Below are 12602 nucleotides of genomic sequence, written 5' to 3'. Positions count from 1 at the left end.
AAATTGGATATTAAAAGAAAGTTCAACGGTAGAGATCTTCAACAGGGGGTCCGTGACCCCTAGGAGGTCCTCAGAGTTACTACAGGGGGTCGGGGGGGCACCAAATTATGTCAAAAAACATGTTTTTGAAAGTTTCTTTTTTTTAAGAATTAAAATGTCTGAAAATATACATCAATATGAATTCAACGTATTAATAGCAAAGCTGAATTGGCCTATTTGTGAAAAAGAAAAAATGTGATTTACACATTGAAGATACACTTACTATAGGTATTCAGATTCAGATTCAGATAACTTTATTAGTCCCCAAGGGCCCTTGGCTCAACCCACGTGTCAAACTCAAGGCCCGCGGGCCAAACTCGGCCCCTCGCAGGTTTTAATGTGGCCCGCATATTAATTTAGGTTCACAATAAATTTAATCTAGTTGTGCGCTAAACAAAATGGATGGGAAACTTTTTTTTTTTTAACTGCAATTACGCGCGACTCAAAGCAGAATTTGGCAGATCTTCCAACTTTAGGGCTCAGAAATTCGCCCAGAAGGAGAGAGTTTTCATATTCAGGCTGTGGAGCAGGCGGCTGTGAGTCGGCCGTGTGGTAGCCTGCTTTTAAAATGTAGTCATTGTTTTGCTTGGTTTGCTAAGCTCTATGACAGAAGGAACTTTTTTGCTGACGCTCGTAGGGCTTTAATATCAACAAATATGCGACAGAAGTCGACAAAAAGCGTTGGAGAAAGCAACAAAAATGATGAAAAATGCAACAAACGTCACAAAAAAGCGACATGCAGTATAATACAGTCAAAGATATTTGACTTTTCTCAATAAAAGCATGTCAATAAACCCCTGATGTGATTCTCATGTTCAATGGTGGCCCATAGTGAAGCTGAGTTTGACACCCCTGGCTTAACCCCTTACCACATGCGCATGTGTATGTGAATGTCACACACACCGCCCCCCCTTTCCAGTCTTCAGCTGTCCTATAAAATAAAGGCCAAAATGAGCCCCAAAAATATTTTTTAAATTCCACAAAGACTTTTTCTCACACACTTATGACAGACTTAGAACTAAAACAATGGTCAGCTTTTGGATGTCTCTCTGTGTAGTGTCTTTACAGATGTAACAGTGCTGCTCTCTTGTGGAATAGTTATAGTAGCACACATTTCCAGTTTTAGAGTCACTAATGTAGGCTTTTTCCTCCCGTTGTTATCCAGAGTACAGAGCAGAAAGAGACTCAGTGATTATAGATAGATAGATAGATAGATAGATAGATAGATAGATAGATAGACTGTACAACTTTTTATAAACTGGCAGCAGCTTGGCCAGTAAACTACTGTTTATTTACAGTAAGCATACTGTTTTTAAAGAACCGTTACTGGGTTTTTTTGTATTTTACAGTTTCTTACTGTACTATTTGAATTTACAGTAATATACTGGCTGCAGTGTAATTCCCGCTTTTTCCTTTATTTTCCCAAGATGCATTGGTATTAACAGTAAATACCTGTAATCTGTAACATTCGCAGATAATGCTGTAATATTGTTTTCTCCCAGAATGCATTGCCATTTACAGTAGGATCCTGTATACCATTAAAACAGTAAGATACTGTGAGATTCTAGCTGTGAATTTACATCAAAGGTTTGCAGTGTAGATAGATAGATAGATAGATAGATAGATAGTAAAAAGAACCAACATTCGTGTCTTTTGTTTGCAAATAACTTTGTTTTCTTGTCATTTACAGTTATTTACATGAATCAATATGAAAAAAAAAGTCTTTACTCTCTCTGTATATCTTTCTATGTCTTATTCTCTCAGTTCAGGTAGTTCAGACAGGCAGAAGAATGGAGCTTTGTATTGGTCATTCAAAATAATGTTTCCTTCTGACGGTAAACATTTAAAATGTAGTTGGTTTTACAGTAGTTGCCTAAAACTAGCCAAACCTCAACCTTAGAGGTGGCAGAGCAAGAAAACACTCACATGACAACTGTTTCTGGAAGACACTGACAAACAATGTCACCCTGCTCTAACCCTGTCTCTTAGAAATTACTTTTATACAGTTTATTATAACAGCAAATATGTTGTAAAAGTGACAGAATGATGCCTGGATTACATTTTATGCCAACATAATGAGAAAACTTTGCTGATAGTGCTTCTGCAAAACTTTCACTGACAATTTTATACTCTAAATTCGTAGCATTAGAGCATGTTTATTGGCGCTCACAGCACACAGTCAAAGCCCAAATCTGAAGTGTGCCTTTATAACTTTACAGCATATTCATAAATAAGCAACAATCAAAGTTAAAGACATAAATTAAAAGTTGCTCACATTAGTATAAGTGGTGAATCCAAATGTGGGTCCCATAGGCCACACCCACTTTGACCAATCAGTACCCCACTGTAGGGGTGGCCTCAGGAGTGACCCTAGATGGTACCCTCCAAATTCCATAAAAATCGGATGAGCCGTTCATGAGATATAAACTTTTTGTACTTGTAGCGTAGGTGTTACTTATAGAGTTTAACACTCCACTGCTTAATTCTGATTGGTGCAGAGAAGTACATGACATCACCTTTTTTTTCCAATTGAGCCCTGTCCACTTCAAACTAGTGAGAAGTAGAAAAGTGTGTTTTCATAGGACCTCCCTTCACTCCTACAGTAGTAAGAAGCTGGTTGAGAGGGCCTGTAGGGGTTTAGGGAAATGACCGTGAGACTCACTCAACTCAAACTATGATCTTTTCCTATAACCTTGACCAAAGTACTTTCTGTTGCCTAAACCTAATCCACCCCAGGACTCAGACCCTCTGGTGTCAAAGTCCTGCAATTTGTAAACCAACCATCCACCTTTATGCTAATCAACAGCCATCAAATCCTTGTTTCTGTCATTTATTCAAGCAAAAATATCCAAACAAACTCTATATAGAGTCTCAGTTGTGAATATTTACTGCTTTAATCATTGCAAACTGGATATCTTTCGGTTTCGGACAGTTAGTTGAACAAAAAAAGACCATGAACAACGTCAACTTAGACTCTGGAAAAAAAAGGGATGGACATTTTTTTTCTCCACACAATTAAGGCAATAATCTGCCGATTAATTATAATTAATCGGCAATAATTGATGCATAACATATAAATGTAATCTCTAGGAGACAGGGTTGCCTGCCGATAGGGGAGTCAGAAAACACGGTGTTAGGTGTTTTAAGCCCCCAACGTCGTCTTCCAGGCAGCGCTGCCTGGAAGGTACTAGGATTAGGCAATGGTTAGGGTTAGGGTTAGGGTTAAGGTTAGGGTTAGGTGCCTTGAAGTCGACAGTCGCAGTGCTGCCTTGAAGTCGACATTGGGGGCTAGGGTTAGGGTTAGGGTTAGACACCATTGAGCAGAAAACGCTCACATGGGTCATACTTTGAAGGCAATAACAAACAACTTTGTATTCAGTTTGGAGGACTTGTTGGCCAATCCGTGTGCTCCTCTTCTGTCTGTCTCCTCCCTCTCTCTCTTCTGTCCTCCCTCACTGCTCGCTCTCCTGCTGCCGTCCGTCTTTGTTGATGACATTTTTGAAGAGCGTGAGCAGCGGCCTCTGGCCGCGCTCGTCCCAGCTCTTCATGAAGCCGCCGTAGCGCTTGCTGGTCGGCGGGCTGCCCCAGCGGAAGTGCTTCATCTTGTACGTGCCGTCTTTCTTCTCGTGGACGTCGCCCGGGAGCTGGTCCTGCTCCTCTTCCGCCACCTCCTGCACCCTCTCCTCCTCTCCCTCCTCCTCCATCGCTGTCATCTTGTCGGCAAGTTCCCGCCTCCTCATCTCTTTGGGGAACAGCTCGGCGGACTCTTCTTCCACGCCGTTGGAGGCGAAGACTTTGACCGGGCGGCGCTTTCGCCCAACGGGCTTCCCCCAGCGAAAGTGCTCCATGGAGTAGGAGCGCTTGGCCTGAGGAGAGGAGAGGAAGGAGGAGGAGGGAGATAAAAGAGAGAGGGGAGGCAGAGACTCAGTGTCTGGAGGAGGAGGCTGGAGGTGGGCATCACCCGGGATGACAGGCCTTTCGGCGGTGAGGGCGGAGCGACAGAGCTGGATACACTCCTGCAGGGGGAGACGGAAGATGTCAGAGGTGGAAGTAGTTTTCAGATCCTTTACTTAAGTAAAAGTAATAACACCACACTGTAAAAACACTCTGTTACAAGAAAAAGTCCTGCATTGAAAATGTTGCTTAAGTAAAAGTATGTAAGTATCATCAGGAAAATGTACATACAGTCAGTGGTGTAGTCTAATGTATTGTAGTGGGTATACTGTACTATATATAAATATATTGGCCTATATATATGGACCAGAATCTTCCTTTGGGGGAGCGGGGGGAGGGGCAAATCATAGTGGGGGGTCTGGATGTCCTTCCCCATGGTTATTTTGAGCGTCAAAGACTTCATTTCCTGCATTCGGATACACTTGTATGTACCAATTTACGGTGGAAATACCTTTATTTAGCCTATGCGAAAAAGAAAAACACAGATGGCAAAGCAAAATATATCAAAAATGTAATAGAAAGTATGTTGTTGTGTGTCATTGGGCATTTTTAAGTGGGTATATGGAAATCCTGGAGCTTTCTTAGTGGGTATACTGCGTATACTTGCCTATCACGTAGACTACACCACTGCATAAAGTACTAGAGATGGTCCGATACAGTTTTTTGCTTACCGATACCGATTCCAATACCTGAACTTGCTTATCGGCCACAAGCATACTACTATCCCTGTGTGGATGTGATATGATTCCTATCATTGTTGTCGGCCTGGCTAAGGTTAAACTCTTTGTGAAACATGAACAAAAACAAACAATGATGCCACAGAACTTTCTTTATTATCCAATTTGACAGTCAGTCATAATGGTAAAAGAACAGCAATAAACTACTTTTAAGTAGATTTTCTTCTGGCCTAAATTATGTATTGGATGGGTGCATAAACTCCAGTACTTGCTGATACCAGTAGCCTATTTTAGGCGTTATCGGAGGCTTTTCCAAAACTGATATCTAGGCCTGGCTACTGAATTTGATACTTTTTAGGCACCAACTGAATTGCGTCTAAAGTATTGAGTACCTTAAGGAGTAAATCATATCAGCGTCAGTGAGCCAATCAGCATGCAGCATGCTTCTACCAAGATCTCATAATGTCTTTGACTGGCTGTCTAACGTTACATGTCGAAGAGATACGCAGGAAAAGCTCTGTTACACAGAGACAGGCTCACGTAGTAGGAGCTGAAAAATAAATAAAAAGATTTTTTAAGTTTTTTTAAATAGGGGTTTAAGGCGCCAAACATGAACAACAACAATATACTTCAAAAGCATCATCTGTCTGCTGTCAACCGTAATATTTTGATTTGATCAAGCAGGCAAGCAGAGTGTGTGTGTGTGTGTGTGTGTGTGTGTGTGTGTGTGTGTGTGTGTGTGTGTGTGTGTGTGTGTGCGTGTTTTACCAGTATGCTGCTCTCAGAGTTCACCTCCTGACAGCTCGGAAGTTCCCAGCACTGGGTGGCAGCTCCTCTGGCCACGCCCACCATCGCCACAGCGACCAATAGCCACACAGGACACATTCCCCTGCCGGGCCAATCAGAGACAGCGACACTTATACAACAGAGATTTTTATTACTGTGATCTGTTTGAGTTTGATTGCTCTAAATTGTGAGGAAGTTGCGTTGTTCACCATCGAGCCTAACATCTCTCCATCTGACAACTTGTACAACCAGGGACGTGCACAGACATTTTGGAGGGCAGGGGCTCAAGGGAAGGGCAAATAATTAATAAATCATTATTTTTGAAAAGATTTAAACAAAACGTTAAATATATTAACACAAATCTGACTACCTTGCCAATTTATTTTAATTCCCTCACAATCGTGAAATTGTTTAATACTCAACAGATTCCTACAAAAATAATCAGTTCAGAGAAAGACCATGGTCTTCTTTAGTATTCACTGGCAGGGGACGTGCAAGGGACTGTGGATGCGGGGAGGGGCCCATAGACAATGCCTTTCTACAGGGCCCAGCATTTGGTGCTATACGCCCCTGGGCTCAATAGTTAATAAAGAATTATTTATTTGAAATTTAAACAAAATGTTAGATATATGAACACAACTCTGACTATACCTTACCAATTTATTTCAGTTCCCTTACCATTTGTTCAACATATTTCATAAATACACAACAAAATAATCAGTTCACAAACAAATTATTCAACAGGATAATCGCAAACAGCAAAGGAGACTCTGCCACAGTGTGCATGTTTTCTATGTGACTAGTTTCAAGTATATATTTAGAATAAGTGACTGCATCAAGGAGAGGGACATCGTTTGGTTTATTTTGCCGATGGCAATACATCATTTGAATTGTTTGGTGTTATTGGAATAAATAACACTTCCAAAAATCTTGTTGAAAAATCTCAACAAAAATCTTCACACTAAACTACAAAAAAAGGCTGTTGCTGCAATTTTGTTAATTTTACAGGAAAACCCACTGCACCAATAACGAAAAAAAACACTATTATTAGATGAGGAGCCTGTGTAATGCTGGACACTTTTTTCATGTTGTGATCAATTAAGAGATTGTGGTCTAAGCCCAGCAGAAAAAAAAGGGCACTTTTTCTCAAGGAAGAAAAAAGGGAAGGTGCTCAAGCCCCGTTTGATGTCTATGTGTGCACGTTAGGGGCTGCGACTGACGATTATTTTCATAGTCGATTAAACTGTTGATTATTTTCTCGATTATTCGATTAGTTTTTTGGTCTATAAAATAAAAAAAAGATTTCTACCGTAATGTTGACATTTCTTTCTGTTAAAATGGATTCTATAAAATGAGTATTGACTGTTCAGGAACCGGTATCGAAGTCAAGGCATTTGGTATCGGTACAGGTAGCCAAAATGTTTTAACGATACCCAGATCTAGCTGTTTGGTCTATAAAATGTCAGGAAAATGGTGAAAAATGCAGATCAGTGTTTCCCAAAAGCCCAAGAGGACGTCCTCAAATGTCTTGTTTTGTTCCACAACTCAAAGATATTCAGTTTACTGTCACAGAGGAGAGAAGAAACTAGAAAGTATTCACATTTAAGAGGCTGGAAACAGAGAATTTTGACTTTTGTCTTAAAAAAATTACTCAAACTGACTAATCGATTATCAAAATAGTTGGCGATTAATTTAAGAGTTGACACCTAATCGATTAATCGATTGATCTTTGCAGCTCTAGTGCACGTGCCTGTTTACAACACCACATCACTGTTATGTATCTAATGTATGTGTCACAGGTTATTGTGATTGTTGCTTGCTCTATTTTGTGTGAAGGGATTTGCACAATGAACATTGTAAAGTTGCATTTGAGAGTAATATGATTCAATAGCAAATGAATGAACATACATGAAAGATATTTTTATCACTGCTGCAGAAATAACGTGAGTTCTTTGGCTTTCATTTGTGTATACGAATCCGAAGCCCCAAAAAATGGTATTAGAAGTTATAAATGTGCAGAAATAAATCATCCAAAATATTCTACAAATTCTACCATTAGACCTACAAATACAATAATAATCATGAGAACAATGTATCTTTATTTGTAAAGCACTTCTCAAACAAACAAAGGCCCACAGCTTATAAGATTTTATAGACTTAATAACAACAAAAAATGATGCGTATAGATTTGAGATAATGATAATAATAGATATAAGTATATTCAAAAATATACAAAAGTGAATCGAATAGAAAAGATGGCGAACATGTGGCACGGTACGTTGGGTTGACAATATTAATATTTCAAACAAGAAAAAGCTCTTTTAGGGTCTTCTTTTGTGAAGATGACGTTATTTGCATATGTTTCTTTTTTTATCATTTAAGTTTGACTTATTTAGCAATAAATCTTTACTTCTTTTATTTATTTCATAGTTCATGTATTCACACTTACATTGTCGTGTCTCATCTCAAGGTTTTAATTGTTTGAATGTTTTCATTTTCATCATTCCATCTTTGCTTTCTTGCTTTTTATTTATCTTATGTTTGCCTTTTATAATGCCCTTTTTTGTATGAGTACGAAATCAACTAATATTATTAGTAACAAGTAGAACGCAGGAAACACATCTGTAATATAGCCTAATTTAAATGAAGAAGATGGAGTTTAAAAATAAATTATTAATAATAATAATAATAATAATAATACAGATAATGAAGAAACTCACCACGCTGTCTTGTCTCTTTCTCTCAGCTGTTTTCTTGTCGTTTGGCCGTTGGACAGAGCTTTCTGTTGTTCCTCTCCACTTTTGTTCCTCCAACTGACCCAGGCGACTTTATAGCCTGTCAGCCAAGGACACACACACACACACACACACACACACACACACACACACACAGATGATGACGTCTTTACCTGAAATTTCCCCATCATTCTCTCATTCATGCTTGTAAACACAAAGCTGCATGAAAATGGACATTCAATGAAATATCATCCCGTTACACACGTACATGCGTACATGCGCACACACGCACACACACACACACACACACACACACACACACACATACAAACTGGCTGTCTAAAAATGTCTGTAAAATACATTCTCACAAACCCTAGTTTTTACTGCAGGAAAGTACATTTTTGTGCAAATTCTTCACTTTTCATAAAAATGAGGCCAGCCGGCTGTGAGGCAATGAAAATGTGTTGTTGGTGTTGTTTTTTTCTTTCTCATTCTGCCGCTCTTTCCCTCCTGTCTGCCACATTCCCACTTGCACACCAGATCCCGTGCAGACTTGATCTGTCTCTTAATTCCTTCCTCTTAAACCCTGAATTCTTGGCAGTTGACCAGTTTATCGGCCAATTTTCACTCAAATTTCAAATCTACTCATTTGTTTATCCGTTTACATGATTGTGTGTCTGCGAAGCACTTTGTAACTCTGTGTTTGAAAAGTGCTATATAATTAAAGCTTTACTTAATAACCTTTCCACCTGTCCCAGTCACCTGGGACACGTTCAATCTCAAACAGCGTGCATCGTTCCACAGAACGATGTGAAGCGATGTGAAACGGTGTACAACGGCGTGCAACAGGCATTGAGGTATGTTTTCTCTCGTTTGGTGGGTGTGCCAGAGGTGATACCCCATCAGCTGCGTCTATATGTAAACTTGTGATATTGAAAAGGGAGTCCGCTTGCACACACAACAGGGTGTTCAACGACCCCCCTGTTTCAGTTCCAATAAGCGTGTTGCGTTTTGTCGGGGCTGAACGTGCCCCCTGACTCCCACATTCAGCCACACCCTCCATCACCTGACATTCCCCGCCCACATGTTCACCTGTTCTCCATTTACCTCATTAGTGTCACAGTATTTATACCAGCCTATCTCCACCCAGCCTCCACTTGCTCCTGGACGTGCCTTGCTTTCCAGCTGTCTGCAAACTGCACATTAAACCCTAAACCCTGAAACCTGTACTTGCTTGGCCACTCCCTGTTGCCTGGCACTCACCTCCACGGTGGATGGTGAACATGGTAAAATGTATTCCTGCTAAACATCAATATTCAAGCCTTATCATTGTGAGCATTTAGCTCAATGCCTTGCAGTGCCATTACATAACATTACATTGAATTTTATCCAAAGCAACTTGAAGGTACACACTCGGAACAGTAAGAATCATATATAAGAAGTACATTAGCTTTAAAAAGACAAACTACTGCAATTAATATTATTATCATTATTATTTTTTAGAAACATCAGCTTCTTAACCAAGGTGCAGCCGGAAGAGATTTTTAACATAAGGCGGGAGATGAGTAGTCTTTCAGCTGTCCTGTGTGTGTGTCAATGGAGAGCTCATTCCACCATTTAGGAGCCAGGACAGCAAACATTTCGTTGAACACTAGCAGGACAGTAGCCTGGTCCTACCAGACTCTCGTACATTTCATTTGTACAGAGAGTGTGGCCACTCTCCATTGACAAGTGTTAACTTCCTTGAAGGCGGGTACTCTGTTGAAGTTTAAAACTTTGTTATGCCCAGAGCCACTCTGGTAGTCTGGCTCCGCCCTCCTACGTACTGTCTGGAAGGACCAGGCTAACAAGAGGGGAGACAACTATCGGCTTAGCATCGCTAGCGTTAGCCGTAGCCAACGCCTTCACCACTAACGGAGCGAGCTGGAACATCAAACTGCTCCCGAACCCCGTGGGGAGGAGGGCCACAACATCATGGCCCCCAACACAACTCAGCAAAGACTGTTCTTGCTCGGGCTTTAACTTCTGGATATTCAGCAGCGTTGCCACAATGTTTTTCCACATCTTTCTCCGCCGCCATTACGGAACTATAACTCAAACTAGCGCACGTCACGACCTCAACGTCATCGTTCTCAGCCGCTCCCTCTGCTCGCTGATTGGACCGCCAAATATTTGGCCGGAGAAAACCCAAGAATATACCGCAAACCCAGACGGAGTACATAAGGAAAATTAAAATTGAGCGGAAGTACATAGGAGGGCGGAGCCAGGCTAGCAGGACAGTGGACACTTAGTAAAAAAAAACAACAGAGAACGCAGTTTTAAACACATTAACGTTGCGAAACGGTCGCAGTTTGGTTAGTTTTAGGAATCAAAACTACTTAGTTAAGTTTAGAAAAAGATCGTGGTTTGGGGTTCAAATCTGACTTTACTTCACTTCAGGTTGCACTTGACGCGTAGCTCAGTTTCTTCCGTTTAAAGTAAAAAACAAACCTTGCCATTTACTTTTATTTACAATTGGGACCTGAACCCTGTCCTCCGGGGGGAAAGTCCTGTGCTTGTTTGATTTGGCGCTCTTATACTTCGTCACCTTACTTTCTTTTGCTCCCGTTAAAATTACTACGGCCACTAGAGGGCAGCGCCACTATAAACGTAAATATAAGTCATAATTGCTGCTTGAACAAACAACTTATGTGGCAGTTTTTCCCGGAAGGTCTCTTTAGTATGTATAATAGTTTTATCATATTAGTCTGTTTTCACCTTGTGACCACAGCAGGTTCATATTAGCTGTCAAACTGGAGACTCAACGACAGAAACAAGACGACAAAAACAAGGGCAAAAACGTAGTCAACAGAAAGACACGCCACGCAAATCTCCATTCACCAGCTTGCTGCAGCTGAGTGTTAAATGTCAGCCAACCTATCGGGCAGATTAACACCAAACCGACATGTCGTCACAGGGGGGAAAGAGGGGATTCAAACCTGTGGGTCAGAGTCTAGAGTTACACACACTCACCTGCTGCAGCATCTTTCCATTGACTGAGCCCTCTGTGTGACAAATGATGAAGCTGAAGGGGATTGACTTGTTTAACGGGCCACCGGGGAAATGGTTGATGAGGATGAACTTCATTTTATAAAGCTTTGTGTCCACCCAGGGCCTCTTGTTAAGGGCGCTTTAGTTTGGTGGACTGCATTTTTAATTTGGTTCGGTTAGCATTCACACTGCACTTTGTCAAACACAACATTCTGGTCTCAGAAACGTCTTGGGTTTTCTGGTTCTGCTTTAGTGTTTCTAATATTATAAAGGAAGGCGAACAATGACTGACAGACAAAGAGTGAAGGAGAGAGAGAGAGAGATGATGATGTCTTGTCCCACAGACGATCAGCAATGTATGGTCATATTAGGTTACGGATCTGAAAGTTATCAAAACCCCTAAATCATATATAAGTCTGTGAATTGTGTGAAAGGTTGAAATTACAGGCTAGTAAATTCACTGTCTTTGGTTCACTTCCTGTATTTGTGTTGGATCGCGTTCTCATTTGTAATGAGCCAAACTGTAGTTCACTTGGAAGCCAACCGAGACCCCCGTTTTCAAGCGGGCTAGAGTTTGGTTGTTTGGTACTCGCACCAGAGCTCGTATGAGCTTTCACACCGCCCCAAACGAACTGGGCTATCCAACCAAACGCTCCAGATTCGGTTAAAACGAACCAAACAGCTCATGTGTGAAAGCGACCTTAGACTCTTAGACTTCTGGTACCCTCAATTTCAGATTCAACGTCCACCAGGAGGAGACAATTTAAAGACCGCTCGTGCACTCTTATACTTTGTCACCTCACTTCTTTGCTTTCTCTCGTGATAATTAGTAGAGCCACAAGAGGTAACGCTGGGTTTCCAGAGCGGTAGCCAATGAGGTGGCAGACTTGCGAACACGCCTCCAACATAATCTCCTGTGTACACACACAGGCTATACTTAAAATCCCATGCAAATTAAAAGATTGCGATCTTCCTACAGCCTACTTTATGATACGTCGTGTGACTATAGGGATGTTAACAGCTAGCTTGGCAGAAGGTTGCCCAGGCAGTTGGTATACCTGTTGAATTTTTTATATATATTTAGGTGGTTGCTACCAATACATAACATTATTTGAACTACACTAAACACAACTTTTAAAGCAGCAAAGTAGAAACATACATAAACACCAACAACAAATTGTTAGCAAAACGTGTACACCGTCGGCATCATGTTATGGTGACACAATTTCACTTGGAGTCCGCTAGACATCACAGATACAGTGGAGTCGCAGTTGAAAAAAGCTGCCTGTGGAAACCCAGGGTAACAAGAAACGTAATTGTCGTCCTTATGAGCTGCTTGCATCATTCTTTCAAATTTTGTTTTGCGTGAGGACAGGCTGAT

General features: G+C 40.9%; 1 protein-coding gene across 1 annotated transcript; it reads right to left on the bottom strand.

Moving 5' to 3' along the window:
- Positions 1-3014: 3014 nt before the first annotated feature.
- Positions 3015-8278, bottom strand: LOC116055658 (pro-opiomelanocortin-like). Its single transcript, XM_035992919.1, has 3 exons — positions 8177-8278; positions 5439-5559; positions 3015-4055 (listed from the first exon to the last, which is right to left on the bottom strand). The coding sequence occupies exons 2-3, from the start codon at positions 5553-5555 to the stop codon at positions 3492-3494; spliced, it is 681 nt and encodes a 226-aa protein (XP_035848812.1). The 5' UTR covers positions 5556-5559; positions 8177-8278; the 3' UTR covers positions 3015-3491.
- Positions 8279-12602: the final 4324 nt, after the last annotated feature.

The sequence above is a fragment of the Sander lucioperca genome, chromosome 16 (assembly GCF_008315115.2).
Source record: "Sander lucioperca isolate FBNREF2018 chromosome 16, SLUC_FBN_1.2, whole genome shotgun sequence".
Classification (NCBI taxonomy): Eukaryota; Metazoa; Chordata; class Actinopteri; order Perciformes; family Percidae; genus Sander; species Sander lucioperca.
The sequence above is the reverse complement of the archived record's forward strand: the minus strand, read 5'-3'. Positions and strand labels throughout refer to the sequence as shown.

Bases quoted from the DNA above. Each gene is read 5' to 3' on its own strand.
- LOC116055658 (XM_035992919.1), bottom strand. From the start codon at position 5,555: ATGTGTCCTGTGTGGCTATTGGTCGCTGTGGCGATGGTGGGCGTGGCC. The intron at 4,056-5,438 runs GTAAAACACGCA...CTCCCCCTGCAG, and splicing joins ACTCTGAGAGCAGCATACTG to GAGTGTATCCAGCTCTGTCG.